The following is a 17,367-nucleotide window of genomic DNA, read 5'->3' as shown; positions in this document are numbered from 1 at the left end:
TCTCTGCTCATGTCTCTCTATGTGGAGAACACCTCGGACGGCACCGCGAGGTCCTCTGGGAAATGAAGTGTAAACTACTGAACAGTGACCGATTTTCTCATCAAAGTACTACAATTCCCATGAAAAGAGCAGAAGGGGCAGAGCTTTCGTAGCACCTGAAAAGAAATTTATTGATATGGTTCAGTGGAGGATTCAAGTCAATCTGTAAAGCGCAAATATGACGGAGGGAACGTAAGTATGCTTGTCTTACGTCGCGAAGTGCTTGCTTTAAGCATTTCTTATCCGAAATGATGATGTTAAAGGTTATTACATTTCGACAAAAGTTTGACAGAACATGTAGGCTTTTTATTACTGAACTAAACCGTTAAACCGTGTCAAATATTGTACTCCTGTGATTTTGGCACTGTTCTGACAATTTGAGGGTCTTCAAAAATGGCCATGTAGAAAGGTAGGGCACTCTGCCACGAGGAAAATGCCTATGAGAACGACAACCTGTTATATACATTTGTTTTTTCTTTCAGCTAGTAGAATAATTTACTGCATATATTACTTTTATTTTAGTGGACAGTACCTACATTTTGATTGCTTCCAATTTATGCTACTTTAACCTTCTTCTTACCACCAGCTTATGTGACTGCTTTAGTTACTTCATAGATTTAAATTTCATGTAACAAACCTATGTTCAGTCAAAGATTTGGTTCAGTTCTATGATATAGTTTATATAGTTATATGATACATTGTTATAGTTTTAAGAACCCTAACTAGTCAGCTACAAAATTGCATCAGTGAATACAATCAAATGATGTATTGTAGAATAATATATACTGACAAAAAATTTAAACTCAGCGCTTTGTTTTAGCTACCATTTTTCACAGGTTTAAGTCAAAGATCTAAGATTTTTTTTATGCACTCAATAGATTCATATCTTTCAAATGTTGGTCACAAATTTGTTAAATTTTCAAATTCTAGTGAGCACTTGTTTGTCAAGATGATCCATCCACCTGACTGGTGTGGCATATATCAATATGCTGATTAAACGGTATAATTACTACACAGGTGTGCCTTGGGATGGTCACCATTAAAGGCAACTCTGAAAATGTGCAGTTTGATCACACAGCACAATCACACAGATTGTCACACGTTTTGAGGGAGTGTGCCACTGGCATGCTGACTGCAGGAATGTCCACCAGAGCTGTTGCCTGTGAACTGAATGTACATTTCACGACCATAAACTGTCTCCAGTGCTGTTTCCATGAATTTGGCAGTACATCCAATCAGCCTCTCAGCTGCACATTTCAGTTGCAAAGACAAATTTCTGTCAGGACCCTGGTGAGGACAATGAGCATGCAGATGATCTTCCCTGAGATGGTTTCTGAAGGTTTATGCAGAAATTCTTCATCGTTGCATCAGCTGTTTAAGTGGCTGGTCTCAGATGATCTTGCAAGTGAAGATGCTAAATGTGAAGGTCCTGGGCTGGTGTGGTTAGCTACATGTTGTGAGGCTGGTTGGATGTACTGCCACATTACTGTGAAAAATGGGAGCAAAACCCAAAGTGTGTAATCAAAATTTTTGCTAAGTGTAATACTGGCAGGAGCAGTTCTGCTCCAAAACAAGTACCCTAACTTTTCATACTGCAAGTATATTTTGTTAATAATACATTTGTAGTTCTACCTTAGTAAAAATTTGTGTTTTGTACATTATGCTATTACTACTGTCACTTATAAACATCTGACATATTTTTCCATAACTGTATAAATATACTTACAATCAAGACAATCATTCAATCAAGTTAAATACCTTTTTTACTCTGACAGAATCAAATGCCTTATTTTAAAGTAATTTTATTCCACTGGTAGCTTATCCTGAGAGAACAACCCACATTTTTTTCACCAGTGGACTTCCAAATGTACACCACCGTAACATTTATGACTATTGAAATGGATGGAGAATCTATATGCAAATACAAAATGGATAAAGATACAAGACAAATACAAGAAAAATCAACACCTGAGATACTGCAAACAATACAGGATCATTTGTGAATCTCACAAACGTATGGTGTTATAATATTGAGTAGGTTTTCAGGTTATTTCTGCATCCCCTGTGAATGAATAGCAAAGAGTTTAAACTTATTTTTTCGCGGAGAAAATGCTGCCTTTAAACTTATATTTATATTTCCATCACTTATAGACACTGTTTCTGATTGTGTGTTAAACATGATAAGTGGGGGGTTTTGAACACAGAGAAAAACAACAACAACACATATATTAACGAAACGACTAAATTATTGATTTCACTGCTGACCAGCTGAGTAATTATAACTATTTTGTAAGACTTTTATAAAACCTTGCATTATTTATGAAATACTGTATATGATTAAGTGCAAGAGTACAGTAGTATACTAAATAGTCAGATTAAATGTGAAAACACTTGCTGTTCTTTAGGCACCTGCGGAGGCGAGGGGGCCCGTATAAGACTGAGCCAGCCACAGACCTGGGCCGCTGGAGGCTGGCTAATGTGGAAGGCAGGCAGACCTGGCGCTATGTGGAAGACCAGGACACCCCAGACAGAGAACAGACGATGCTGGAAGCTCATTCTCTAGGCTTGGACACTGTAGGCTTTGAGTCTGTTTTTGTTTTTCATAAGTTTGGCTCTCTGTTGCTCCATTATTCTTATGTAAGAAAACTGTGGTAGATAGAATATAAACTTTTAGCTGTATCTGTTAATGGTAACCAAAGTTTCTACTAGATCCCTGATGTTTGTTTCTTATCACCAACTCTCTCCACAGAGTAAGTATGTGTCTGGCTCCACAGCTGCCCGCACAGCTGTAGATGCAGCTCTGAAAGGTATGCACTTCTATAGCCACCTGCAGGCTGAAGATGGTCACTGGGCAGGAGACTACGGTGGACCTCTCTTTCTGCTCCCAGGTAAAATAAATCATCCTCCTCCGTGTCCTCATATGACTCCTGTAATCTGCATCTGCTGTCTTTGAATCTTCTGTATAAAGGACTGATTTAATTCAAAGCCCCTATGCGTTGTTTTTGGTCTGGTGATATTTTAAAAGACACTGTGGCAGACACTGTTTTAATTACATCAGGTGACATGATTTCTGAAAATGATAGAGAAGATTTTGAAAAAGAAATTACGTCTGTGTGATGTGTAACAACTAATGGTGAAAGGATGTGCAGGTGGAGTTGTTACACTAAACATGATTTAGCAGAGAATTTCATGACTGATGTTTTTGTGCATGTGCGTGTATGTCTCTCTGTCATTGTATGGGTGTCCATTTCTTTTCTTCAGGTCTCCTGATCACATGCCATGTGGCTAAGATCCCTCTGGCCGAAGCTTGGAAGAAAGAGATGGTGAGGTACCTGCGCTCTGTGCAGCTGCCAGATGGAGGCTGGGGTCTGTAAGTCAGCAGCACACTTTTTTTCTCTTGTGACATTCACACATGTCATATCACTGATGTCCTTCTACTGTAAGATGGTTTCATGCGTAAGGACACTGTGACAGGCAAGGAAGATGTACGCTTTGCCTAGTATCGCTTTAGCAAACCTTTGAAAGTGCAAGCATACTTTTCTTATCCTAGTACAGAAATTGTGAAGTAATTATTTTTAGTGAAATGTAAAACTATGATGCAAGCGTCTTCATATAACTTGTCACTGAATTGCTAATTAAGGAAGACTGGTTTAGTATGTAATAGATGTGTCCATTCATCCCCACCCCTTCAGAATAATTGCAGGTGAAACATCTAAAAACATACAGGGTCAGACTGTCTGAAATATAGCTCATGGCAGCATCATGGATGGGTTTTGTTTTTCGTCAGACATATTGAAGATAAGTCTACAGTCTTTGGCACAGCGCTGAGTTACACCTCATTAAGGATCCTGGGAGTAGAGCCTGATGATCCAGATATGGTTCGAGCCAGGAACAACCTGCACAGCAAAGGTGGGAAAGAGATCAGTCACACAATACTTAATACTTACAGTCAACTCTGATAACTGATTATCTGTCTGTACTGATGACACTCAGGTAGAAGAAGAAGAAAATATACTTTATTATTCCCCAAAGGGAAATTCCCTTTTTTTTTCACTCTATTGTCATATACACACAGGGCTACAACACACATATGCACAAACTAGACCTATACATACAATAAATGGGTATTATATGAAGGGGTTCAGTGCCCTCCTCAAGGGCAATGCGGCGGTGCCCAGGAGGCAAACTGGCTTCTCTCCAGCTACCAGTCCACGCTCCATATTTGGTCCACACAAGAACCTGAGCTGGTGACCCTCTGGTTCCCAAGCCAGGTCGCTATGGGCTGAGCTACTGCCGCCCTCGATACAAACACACTGCCATCCCAAAAATGTTCAAATGTGAAAAACTTGGGAATATGTTACTGCTTTGTGTTTAGTGAAGGCATATTATTCAATTTGAGCTGTAGTCCATGCTTATAGTAATCACCATGTCAATTACTTATAACAGTAGCTTCATACTAAAGCTGTTTATTTTGTACAGGTGGTGCCGTGGGGATTCCCTCGTGGGGTAAATTCTGGTTGGCCATTTTAAATGTCTACAGTTGGGAGGGAATGAACACACTGTTACCAGAGATGTGGTAAGTTCTAACATCCTATGATGTCGTCTTCCACCCATCAGTCATGTTTTCAGTACACTGAAAAAAAGTATGACTATATTGCCCCTGGACAAAAGTGGTATTACTTTCAAACCTTCATGTCATCTTGACATAAAAATGCAAGTTATATCTTTCTTTTCTTGCATTTTTATGTCACTTTCTTTACTTCTGCTGTTGCTGCAACTCAGAATGTGCATAGTATCACTGCCTTGGGCGCCAAATGTTTTCCATGACAAAGACCAGGCATTTGGTCTTAGAACAGTGAATTTAAAAGTTGTAATAAACTGAGAATATGATAAATCATTGCTGTTTTCATATTTTCAGCTTGAGTGATAGCACAGCAAAGTATAACGTCAAGGCTGTTCATGGGATGTTGTCTTTGCCACTGGGCCACAAAGAAGTGGAAGGATTTTACCTGTGTATCAGTTCAGACATGACAGATGTATTTTGTCTGTTCCAGGCTGTTCCCCACTTGGATGCCAGCCCACCCCTCCACCCTGTGGTGTCACTGTCGCCAGGTCTACCTCCCCATGAGTTACTGTTATGCTGTGAGACTGGCTGCTGAGGAAGACTCTCTGGTCCTCAGCCTCAGACAGGTGCTGAAACCATCTCAGCCCACAGGGGGGCGTAATATGCTCAAAAATTAAAAACAGTTAGAGGAGAGGCTTTGGTAGCGTACTTTGTATTCCTAGGTGTAATTTGTTGTTTGTTGTGTGTTTAATTTCTAAAGCTAAATGTAGATGATATTTTTTGATATTATGAGCTAACTTTTTTGTCCAACAAGTAGCCCAATACCAAAGATGTTTGATTTGCAATGATATTTAACCATACTATGTATAAAATAATGGACACATCTACTGAGGAATCACCCATTGGTATTTTGGCTGGTCGCTCCAGAATCTCCCATAGTTGCTCAGCTTGGTTAAAATCTGGTGATTGTGGAGGTCATAGCATCTGATTCACATCATTTACATACTTATCAAGCCATTCAGTGATCCTTCATGCCCTATAGAAGCCCCTGCATACAGGTTTTTAATTTCTTATCCTGTCTGCATATCAGTGGAGGAGTATGCAGGGAATCTTTCTTTTCTGTGATCCATCTTTAACTATGCAGAGGGAACAGCCCAGTGCAGTTTCTCTTCTATTTTGACAGCCTTGGACTGAAATGAAATATGAACCACTTCATCTTTAGATATAAGATAAACAGGATCAATTGAAATTAATAAATTAATATGCTTATTAAATATGTACAATATGTTTATATATATATGCATGACTGAGTGTTGTCTTGCTGTTTGTTTTCTAGGAGCTTTATGTCCAGGACTATGCCACCATCAACTGGCCCGCACAGAGGAACAATGTGGCAGCATGTGACATGTACACACCCCACAGCATGCTGCTCACCATCGCCTACAGTAAGCATGCACCACACACTGTGCATTGCGATGACAATCCACCTTCTACAGCCTGCATGTTAGTGGAAACCAGGCAGCATGTGAGGACAAGTCATAGGAAATGTTTTGTGTAATTACGACAACAGTTTGTAATTGTGATTCAACACTTTTGACCATAAAGATGATGATACATTTTGCACATTGCACATACACAGTGCACCCAAGTGAGACTCAATACATGCCAGAAAACTTTAGGCCTATCCCTGGCAACAGGATGGTCTTTTGGCAATGATTAAAAAAATGAGAACAAAAAAGTGTTTCATTGGAATTTCCCTAAAAGTTGCTGTGTAAATCCCTCCCCTCACCCTGTGACTCTGTTCCTGTTGCCCTGCAGTGGTGCTGAATGTGTACGAAGCCCACCACAGCACCACACTGAGAGAAAAGGCTGTCAAAGAACTGTATGAACACATCCAGGCTGACGACCGCTTCACCAAATGCATCAGCATTGGACCGGTAGGGTAAACACAGATATAGACAACACAGATATCAAAACAACGGTGACAGATTGAGTGCAGTATTAGATTTGTGTATGCTTGACACAGTATAAAGAAAAACACTTCAACTTACTTCCAGAGGATTTCACAAACTTTACTTCAAACTGACAGTGTGTATAAAATAGAGGCTGTGAACATGAAGCATTGGCCTTTTTCCTCAGATCTCCAAGACCATCAACATGCTGGTTCGCTGGTATGTGGATGGTCCCTCCTCTCCAGTCTTTCAGGAGCACGTGTCCAGGATCCCAGACTACCTCTGGTCAGTCAGCCCATCTCTAACGACATATTTATAAAACAATCTTATGTTACATCACTGATCAGGGGTTCAAGAAAAACTTATGTGAAGTACTTGTGCAGGATATTCTGATATTTAATGTATAATGTTCTCTGTGTTCTAGGTTGGGATTAGATGGTATGAAAATGCAGGTGAGAATTTGTTTTCTGCCCTTTTTGTATGTCTAGTGACAGTGCACAGTTGTACATATGTAGTAGTTTCAAAGCTGCTCAAGGTTAAATCATAAGTCTCACATTTAGGAATGGTTGAGGAGCTCAGATACCTAGAAGGAGCTCTGAGTAGAAACACTGCTTTTGAACTATAAACGAAGATGGTAAAGCTGCAGACAAGCTGCTTCAATGTGATAAATAAGACTTTGAAGTACCTTAAAACTAAATTCTTCTTTTAGTCTACCTGCTGGTTCCAGACTCTGTATTTTGTCATGCAGTACATTTCAGTGTCCTAAGTGAGTTCCAGTTTAACTTCATCTGAGTGTTTGACCACTTCAGCCTTTTTGTTGTGCACAGGGGACCAATGGATCTCAACTCTGGGATACATGCTTTGCTGTACAGGCTTTCCTTGAGGTAAGACAAAATGGCCACTCATAGTTTCAGTGTTGTCAATGCAAGCGAGCAAGCAGGCATATGTTATAAAGATCTAAGAACAGGTGTTTCAATAGCCCACAGTCTTTTTAGGCAGATAAGTGAGGAGGGCATTGCAATAGTCCAACCAATGGGAGATACTGTATATGCATAGAGTTTTTTTTGCATCAGTCAAAGACAAAACGATTTGGATGATTTTTGATGATAAAAGGTAGTTTGTGTCATGTTGGTGAAGTAGCTAAGTTCAGAAACAAGAATATCATTAGATTTCCGACCTATGTGGTACTTTCCAGGGAGAATGAGGGTAACTTTTCTTGCTGCAGAGTTTTAGCATCAATGAAAAGATTCAACCAGTCATATAATGGACTAGATTATGGGAAATATGCTTATTCACTTTCTTCTTGGGAGTTAGATGAGAAAATTGGTAACACTCTCTTGTTTGTCCGTTCAATATTTGTTTATTTCACAGTGGCAATGCTCAGCACAACTGTGGAGCCAGTGTTAGCTATATAGTTAATTTGCATCCGTGGTCCAAACTAGGTGTAGCGGCTGATGGAAACAGCACAGGCAGGAAGGACTGGAATGCAGACTCAGTGACAGAAAGATACAATGATGACACTAAATTGGAAAAAACAAAAAAAGTTTTGCAGTCTCAGAGTCCCAAAGGCAGAGAGGAACAGGCAGGCAAACATAAACTCCAAACAGCAACCAAGACAAAGGGGTGAGAACAGGTGAAAAGGAGGTAAGGTACCTCCAGGGCTAGTGGGGAATAGGTAATACTTATCGAGGTGGGGCAGACGAGCACAACTGGTGGGAAAACACACAAAGGCAGAAGGTGAAATGATCTGAAACAAGAGGAGAATAAATGAATAATGAATAAATAATAAATCAAACAAAGCAGGGCAGCTCATTACATTAGCTGTAGAGCTAATGTAAAATTACAGCTGGATAATTGTTAGTTTAGCTTAGCACAAAAACTGGAAGCAAGGGAAAACAGCTGTCTGAAGGTAACAAAAAAAGAAAATGCCCGCCGTCACCTCTAAAAGTCATTCATTAACAAGACACACAATCCCCTGTAAAATTCTTGGGATTTTCTGCGGATTAAAGAAACAAGATACAACAAGGTAATGTTACAGGTGCTGGTGGGCAGGTGTTATCCTTGGACCAAGACGTGCGCTGCAGATAGCTTCATATTTACTGTACACAACATGAGAGCGGTATCACCCTTCTATGAAATTAAACGTATTTCTCAAAATATCAAACTAACTATTGGTTTAGGCCTCCAGGGGAAAAGGATAGGTGTAACTGTGTTATCAGAGCAATTAAGATAATATGGTACTATATGTATAATATATTATATGAATCCATGTCACACCATGTCAACTTTCATAGATTATTCCCAGAAATTCCTAGCCACTTCTCAACTGTGTGAACTCTGCATTCAAATATAATATTACTAAAAGACGAGAGTCACCATTTTTAACATTTAGTCGTAGATATTTGGTCACCTTGAGAGTAACTGTTTGAGTACTGTACTGCATCAGATAGCAGTAGCTGATTATAATAAGTTGACTGTTTGGGTCTATCAGGCAGGAGCCCAGGATAACTCCATACTAGCTGACTGCCTCCGAGATGCCCATCGGTTTCTCACCATCACACAGGTACCACCAACATCACAGTTTTCATTATCGAGCCAGAAATAAAACACATATCTTATTATTGTACTGGTGTAAAGTGTTTGGCAGTGCTTATTTAAGCTTGAGTGTTTCACTAACAAAAGACAGGTGTGCAAAAGATACAAACAGCATAACATGAACTGCATTTTTGAAAGGGATTTCATACCCATGACTAGTTTTTCCACTCTAACAGATACCTGAGAATCCTCCAGAGTACCAGAAGTACTACAGACAGATGAACAAGGTAAAACTAATATTACACAAGAGACACTTTTTCAAATGATTTTAAAATAGAAGCCTTAAATGCCTTTGAAAAGGAGGGGAGAAATGACCTCTGAAAAGTATGCTTTTAGCCTGCTGGCATGTATGTGTTTGTTCATGCACTTTTTAATCCCTGTGTTCTTTTTTGTTAGGGAGGATTCCCCTTCAGTACCCGCGACTGTGGTTGGATTGTAGCTGACTGCACAGCAGAGGGCCTGAAGTCAGTGATGCTGCTGCAGGAGCTATGTCCCTCTATCAGCCAGCATGTCAGCTCAGAGCGCCTGTATGACGCAGTCAATGTGGTGAGTCTGCAGTGAATAAATAAATGTAAGACTAATTGTCATCTTTTCCAAATGAATCTTAAATTAAAAGCTCCAGAAGTTATATCTTAATTACACTGGTTTAAAGGAATTGTTCAGTATTTTAGGAAATTTATGCAGTTTCTTAAGAGATGATGATTGAAAAGATGATTGATACTGCTCTCATATCTGCCCATAAATGTGAAGCTGTAACTAACAGCATATTCATTTATATGTTAAAATTAGTTTGATTAATTCATACACAAATCAAAATCATACTGCAGTCCAAAGTGAGACCACAGTCCTTCTTGTACACATGTGCTACTGAAAAAAAAATCAACTCTAGCCTTTCGGTGTTACAGCTCCTTCACCAGGTGTATATCTTCTCCTCGTAGCTGCTGAGCATGAGAAACTCTGATGGTGGATTTGCTACATATGAAACTAAGAGAGGAGGAAGACTCCTGGAGCTGCTCAACCCCTCAGAGGTGTTTGGTAAGTCTGTTGCCAACACCATGCTGTCAGGACTCATTTTATGCACTGCACTGCCTGATATGTTCGGTCTTACAACATTACTTGTAATCTACTGTAAGTTATTACACAAAATGATAGCAATTATATTTAATTGTAAGTCCATGGCTAACAATTAACAGAAAAGCATGACGTGATAGGTCATTGAATTGATTTCTTGGGATCACGGAAATGTTTATGTCATGATGCATGATGCAAGTTGGTGCATGATGGAGCTCAGTTCACTGCTCAGTTATGCCCACGCTGCCAGTAATACTCAACCTGCAAATATGCAGATGTGAAAAAGGGAAACAAAGCGCCAATTATAAACATGGCATTTCTGTTCCCTTTCAACACTGAAAGGCTGGAAATCTGTTTCCATTACACTCTGGATATGTTGCAATAGGATGATCTTTTCATATATTGAAGGTCAAATACATCGTCATGTTTCCCTGCTAAAAAGAGGATGCGGTAAGTGTTGTGAAATGTGATGTTTATTAGTAACACCAAGTGCTCTCTCTCTCTCTTTCTCTGTCTCTCTCTCACACACACCACACACAGGTGACATTATGATTGATTATACCTATGTGGAGTGTACGTCAGCAGTAATGCAAGCTCTGAAGCACTTCCAGAAGGCCTATCCTGAACACCGGACTGAGGAGATAAGGTATACTATATAACCCTCAACAAAGCTAATTTCAAGTTAAAGTAGCTTTAACCGCATGTATTAAAATCATATTTGTTGTCATCCTGTTTTGTTTTATAACTTAAACCAGCAGTGTGTAGGATCTAGTGGCATATAGCAGTGAGGCTTGCGGATTTCAACTAGCTGAAAAGTCTCCCATGTGCTAAGCATGAACTCATATTGAACATCATATTGAATTCCAAGGATGAGGACCTGCATCCTATGTAGATATAAACAGTTCATTCTAGAGTAACAAAAACACAACAATTTATATATTTCAGGTGATTATCAGAGATTATTTAGAGATTACCAAAAAAGAAAAAGGGGAGGAAAAAAAAAACACTGACCCACAAAGACATTCGTACCTAAAGAAGTTTGTAGTTCTCGTTAAATTTCGGAAGTAAAGAGGCAGAGGTTTTCTGTTTATGTGTTGATTTCTTTTTCAGGTCCACTCTAAAAGAAGGACTGGAGTACTGCAGGAAGGTGCAAAGACCTGACGGATCATGGGAGGGGTGAGACCGCACTTGCTGTTGTACCACCTGACATCCTGCAGGTCATGTCTATTAAAAAATAATCCTTTTGTGTTTGTGCTCAGGTCCTGGGGAGTGTGCTTCACATATGGAATATGGTTTGGCCTTGAAGCCTTTGCATGTATGGGTCACGTCTACGAGGATGAGTAAGCATTCCAAACACTGATCACAGAAGTTTTACTCTGAACCATGAGCATCATATTTGACCCATAATAGTGTGCTCCTTATCTTGCCAGGCCCCACAGGACATCCATGAACTCATCACCTGCATACTTAATTTCACTGCTGTGCCTCTGTTAACCAGGGATGCCTGTGTGGAGGTGCAGAAAGCCTGTCAGTTCCTGCTGGAGCGGCAGATGCCAGACGGAGGCTGGGGGGAGGACTTTGAGTCGTGTGAGCAGCGGAGCTACATCCAGAGCAGCAGCGCTCAGATCCACAACACCTGCTGGGCGTTGTTAGGCCTCATGGCTGTCAGGTAAGCAGTGCTAAACTCAAAGGCTCTTTGTTTATGCTGGATCACAATGCAACGGGATATACTGATTGGATCAGGTTTGGCAAATTTGCACAGGTTTTGGGTTGTTTTAAGACAGAGTAAAGCTCTGCTGTTGATTTTAGTTATTAGTTATCTATCTATTTTATTTATTTATTGTAGCATGTGATTGCATGCATACTGTGCTGTTTATTGTGTACTGTTTATTCACCTGTCTACAAAAGGATCTTCTGATTGTTATGAGTAAAATTTAATTTAAACAATTTGAATCCAAACAAAATTATCCAGTCAAGTCCCTTGTGTATAAAACCAGGCATCCTGATAGGCGGGCCATCGAGAGAGGAGTTCAGCTGTTGATTGACAACCAGCTGCCCAATGGAGACTGGCCACAGGTGAGTCTCTGAGTCCTATATATAGTATTAATTACATGTCCTATACTATAATTATACTTAGCATACATGGCCAATAAGACAACATATATCAAATGAATCCAATGACAGTGAAAGATTTAATGTGTGTTTTTATATGTGATGTTCCTCCCCTGTTCAGGAGAATATTGCTGGTGTGTTCAACAAGAGCTGTGCTATCAGCTACACGTCCTACAGAAATGTCTTCACGATCTGGACCCTCGGTCGCTTCTCAACACTTTACCCCAGCAGTCCATTGGCTGGGAAGATCAAGCTGTGAAGACTTTTAAAATGTTCATCAGACTATGTGCCAGGATGAAGAAACACAATGTTTACAACAAATGCAAAATACAACAACAGATGCAAAGTTCAGACAATCAGTGGAAAGTGACTTTCTGTTACTTCCACACAATTTCCATGTGTAGCCCTTCACAAACTTTTGAACACGTCAGCTGTGTATTCAGTCAAGTACATTAGATAAAGTAACACATTTCATTCTTTGAATAACTTTCTGTGTTGACATTCCAGGACAGCTCATCCATCAGAGCTACTCCCTCAAACCATGATAACATGCTGCTATCAGAGACGCCCAATGTTTTCTGCTTTATAAAGTATATCACAACATTTATGTCCATGTTGCTTTATACTGTATATCTGCCCATTCATACCATTAGCATTTAGAATAAACCATATATGAATGCATGAATTAGAGCAGTTCCTCTATTTAGAAAAATAATTACTCGCAACAGATAAGGGCCCATGAAAAGGTCCAGGGAATGGGCCCTGCCCAAATCTGCTTTCCACCTACATCTCTCTCTCTCTCTCTCTCTCTCTCTCTCTCTCTCTCTCTCTCTCTCTCTCTCTCTCTCTCTCACACCCACCCATCTTTTTTTCCACAACAGTTGCGTACAACAACAAAAACAATGACTCGTACCGTTTCCAGGAAAGGAGGATTTCATCATGAAAAAGGCTACAGTTCACTAAGCCAACAATAAATACAGTGTTTATTTTTGTTGCTGTCACTATTCACACAGCAGTTTAAGAAAGATGATCTATGAAAAACAAATATTTTTACTCTGCCTGCTTTATTGCCTCATAGTGCTTCAAATGACCTTTCACACTTGAATGAAAACAACCAATCAGAGCTGAGGAGTCTCTAACACAGCTGTCAGTCACTGCTCGTGAACTTCGGTCAAACTGTCAAACCAGGTAGCACTGATCAACTATGAATCAATTTTGTTGTTGCTGCATTGCCTATTTCTCACCTCAAATATTTTCATGAACATATTTTAGTGTACTGTTTAGTTAAAATGAGAAAGTTGGTCTGACCGCTATGTTGGAAACAGTTAGACATCAATTGAGGAGAGAAATAGGCAATGCAGTGACAGAATCTTGATTAATATCTGATCAATGCTGCCTAGTTTGACAGTATGATCGTAGTTTATGAGCAGTGATTGACACGATTGACGCTGTGTTTGACACTCTTCAGCTCTGACTGGTTGTTTTCTGTGAGCCACGGTGGATGCTAACAAATGAGGCACGAGTGAGAGAAGGAACCTGACAAAAAGTTATTTGTATCGGGGCATCAGTGGCTTGGTGGTAGGGCGGGCGCCCCATGTGCAGGGCTGTTGCCGCAGCGGCCCGGGTTCGAGTCCAGCCTGTGGCCCTTTGCTGCATGTCACTTCCTCTCTCTCTATTATTCTCTAGTTATTTGTATAAAAGTTACCAACTGTGGCTTTGATAAGTAATTGTGAACATTTTGGTTCAAGTAAAAATGTGGTTATCATTGCTTTAATTTGGGATGAACATTATTTTGCTGGCCTCCATTGCCCCCCCTTAGCAGCTGGGCCCCCAGAAAGTTCCCGCCCCCCTTTATGCGCCCCCCCCCCCCCCCCCCAATTGTACCCATAAGATCAAATGTTAGTTTGAGCCTTCACATATTGAATATTGATTTGCAGTATAACACCCAGCATATAAAAACTGATGTCACATGATGTTTTAACCTTCATGCAGAGTGAGCAAGTTGGCAGAGCAGACACATTTTTTCAGCAGCGCCTTGCACCACCTACCACTCCGAGGGGTATCAGTTTTGCTGTTAGCTTGAGTTTGCTCGAGTGTACGTTCCAGCAGCTGCTGTAGAGAAAGAAGCAGAGACGATTCAAACCTGCAATCTCAGTCTACTTTTGTAATCTTTAGCGGCAGAGTGTACATTTTGTCACCTCTGCTCTGCAAAAAATACTATATAGATTATTGCCATGTATCAGTCATACTGCAAACTCTCATAGCAGGTCACAGATTGTACTGTATATGGGGTTGGGCTCTCTGCTACTGATTATCCCCTGATTTCTTTTGTCGAGTTAAATTAGTTACCAAAGCTCCCGTTTTTGGCCTTTGACCTCTATTGCTGACCTGACAGACGTGACTTTTTGAAGTGGAGTTGAAGGTGTGGTTGTGAGGAATGTTTTAAAATATTTTATTGTTCAAAAGGTGTGTGTGCAAATGTTCTCAATGCATAATTACATATAAGAGTCTTCAAATATCATGGGGGTGTGCTTATTTGTGCAGCTGAGGTGCAGTGACAGGTGACTGCAAAAGCACACTTGTTTTCTTTTCTGTCACTGCAGTGATTAAATCCTGTGTTTGAAAACACAAGACTGATGACAAAAGAAGACAACTGGTTAAGCCAGTACCTCCTACTGTTTGTTCAGAGTCTTAAGCGTGACCATATCTTGATAAGAAAGCTGGTTTTTATTCACCCGCCCAAGCTTTTTCACACGTCCTCCTCTGAATAACTCGGGTGATTTCCCAATGTTTGTTACCTGAGAGACACAATGACTGATTTTCTCCAGCACGTTTAAGACTGATATGTACAACAATAGTTAGAACTGAATATCAAGATAAAATTAAACACACATATTCAAGTATTCCAAAAACAACAGGTGTTATATTGTTATTTGCCACAGTTGTGCACTTGAGATTTGTACTCACATTAAAAAAGAGACTGTACTCCCTAAAAGCCTTGACCTTAGACTCTATTCCCTAAAGACTCAGGTACTCAAGTCCTAACTCAAAAGCAGTAACATTAGATTCTCAAGTAACAAGCGGGCCCTGCTGAGCCACATATCTTGAATATTCACCCATGAGGCATTGGTTATGCAAATTAATCACTGTTCACAATTTAAAGGAAAATGTTACTTTTTTTTCACATTATTTTGATTGTCTATATTGTAATTTTATTATGTAAATTATTCTGTGCAGGGATGTACAGGGAGAGGGATCCCTCCTCATATGCTCCTCCTGATATTAAGGTTTGAAGTATGTGGAACCCAAAAGCAGGCTCAAAAGGCAGATTAAGAGTTCAGTGAGTTTATTAGCTGAATGGTGACAGAAGAGTCAGTGGAGACTGCAGATGGGCAGGTTGAAGCAAAATGGAAGAGGGCAGGCACACTGAGCAGGCAGAGTGGCTTCTTCCTCCAGAGTCCACTCTGAACTGGTCGTAGGAGAGTGCAGACACAAGGAGTAGACAGTGGCAGAATCTGATCACTAGGAAGAATCATGTAGAAAAACCTCACTGATAATACTCAAACTATAAATAGTTTAGAACAGCTGACTATAACTACCACTGGAGTGGATGGAATAATCTGGTGAAGAGTAGAGGTGAAGGCTGAGTTTCTGTACAGAGGCTGATGAAGAGGAGATGTGTTGAAGGTGTGAAGTTCAGCCAGGTGCTTGACTGCAGTAGCCACACCCTCCAGAGATACACACATACACACAGAGACAGAAAGCAGAGGGGGCGCTGGGAAACACAAGGAAAATGGGAAACTACAAAGTTAAAAGCCAGAGCTGTGACATCTGAGCTGGTTCATTCATTTTTCCAGAGGGTGTCATACACTGTTCAGATTGTAAAGCCTGTTGAGGCAAATTTGTGATATTTGGCTATTTAAATAACTTTGTCTCGACTTTAATAGTCAACAATCATAGTTTTGTCGAGTAGTGAATGTGCATGTGATTAATCTAGTAGTAGTTCAACTACATTTTGCTGTAGCTTGCAGGAAGTTACATTTATATTTGCACAGTGATTCGAGTAGTTAGATGACTTCTTTACCATTTTTGTGTAGCTAACTACTGAAAATACAACAATTTTTGGCCATAATTGGAAATGAATGAATTTTCATTTTATCATTGCCTGTCTACCATAATCAAACCCCCTTTTCTCTCATCCTTACTGCTATGAAGACATGCGCAGGCAATGCATATGTTAGAACCTTTCTTTCTAAGTAGCTTTAATTAACCAAACTAGATTTCTCCCTAGCCTTCTTCAAGTGTGAAGTAACTGGTAGCTTGCAAAACTATGCTTTTAAAGTAGCTTTCCCCAACACTGAACATTCAACATTCAGAGACCTGAAATACTGACTCTCAGTTTGCATATATACTGTAGACTTAGCACTTAAAGTTTTGACAAAGCCAAATATGACCACAAACTATTTTTTATGAGAGTTTATGTAAAGCTCACATAAAGATAAACTTAAAGTATTTGTTAATGATTGTTCATTTTATTGTCCTTATTTGTTCTTATTGAATTATGAACACAGGGAAGCATCACAGAGCCAAATACAAGATACACCTTCAAAACTGAGTGAATTAGTGACGAGTGGAAGTCAAGTCTGTCATCACTTTTCTGAGCAGTTACGTTCCCTGATATCGACAAACTGCCGCTTAACTATGAGGAAAATGTTCCCAACGAACAGACTCGTCAAACAACCTGCAGAGAACAAAAGAATACCAAGGAAACACAATGGGTGTTCTACTGATGTGTGTGTGTGTGTGTGTGTGTGTGTGTGTGTGTGTGTGTGTGTGTGTGTGTGTGTGTGTTAGACCACATCTTAGCTGTAGATATGGGATACTCTTGCAATGTACCCAACACCATTATAAATAAAATATAATATAACATGTAATTACTATTTCAGCTAGTTGGAGTAATCATATAGTGTACCGAGGTGTGTGTACTCATGGTACAGATTATGCACACTGTACCCTCACAAAACAATAAATCTT

The 17,367-nt window shown here is 39.9% G+C and overlaps 1 protein-coding gene across 1 annotated transcript; it reads left to right on the top strand.

The window, feature by feature from the left end:
- The first annotated feature begins 129 nt into the window (after window positions 1-129).
- lss (lanosterol synthase (2,3-oxidosqualene-lanosterol cyclase)) lies at window positions 130-13,451 on the top strand. Its single transcript, XM_049594930.1, has 22 exons — window positions 130-231; window positions 2,445-2,613; window positions 2,789-2,927; window positions 3,301-3,409; window positions 3,827-3,948; window positions 4,519-4,615; window positions 5,094-5,229; window positions 5,940-6,048; window positions 6,422-6,540; window positions 6,743-6,840; window positions 6,980-7,007; window positions 7,383-7,439; window positions 9,047-9,118; window positions 9,327-9,377; window positions 9,547-9,696; window positions 10,089-10,185; window positions 10,762-10,867; window positions 11,332-11,397; window positions 11,481-11,561; window positions 11,720-11,890; window positions 12,219-12,297; window positions 12,455-13,451. The coding sequence occupies exons 1-22, from the start codon at window positions 218-220 to the stop codon at window positions 12,590-12,592; spliced, it is 2,208 nt and encodes a 735-aa protein (XP_049450887.1). The 5' UTR covers window positions 130-217; the 3' UTR covers window positions 12,593-13,451.
- Window positions 13,452-17,367: the final 3,916 nt, after the last annotated feature.

The sequence above is a fragment of the Epinephelus fuscoguttatus genome, linkage group LG13, assembly GCF_011397635.1.
Source record: "Epinephelus fuscoguttatus linkage group LG13, E.fuscoguttatus.final_Chr_v1".
Lineage (NCBI taxonomy): Eukaryota > Metazoa > Chordata > Actinopteri > Perciformes > Serranidae > Epinephelus > Epinephelus fuscoguttatus.
The sequence above is the reverse complement of the archived record's forward strand: the minus strand, read 5'-3'. Positions and strand labels throughout refer to the sequence as shown.

Bases quoted from the DNA above. Each gene is read 5' to 3' on its own strand.
- lss (XM_049594930.1), top strand. The intron at 7,008-7,382 runs GTGAGAATTTGT...TGTTGTGCACAG, and splicing joins TAGATGGTATGAAAATGCAG to GGGACCAATGGATCTCAACT. The intron at 9,119-9,326 runs GTACCACCAACA...CCACTCTAACAG, and splicing joins GGTTTCTCACCATCACACAG to ATACCTGAGAATCCTCCAGA.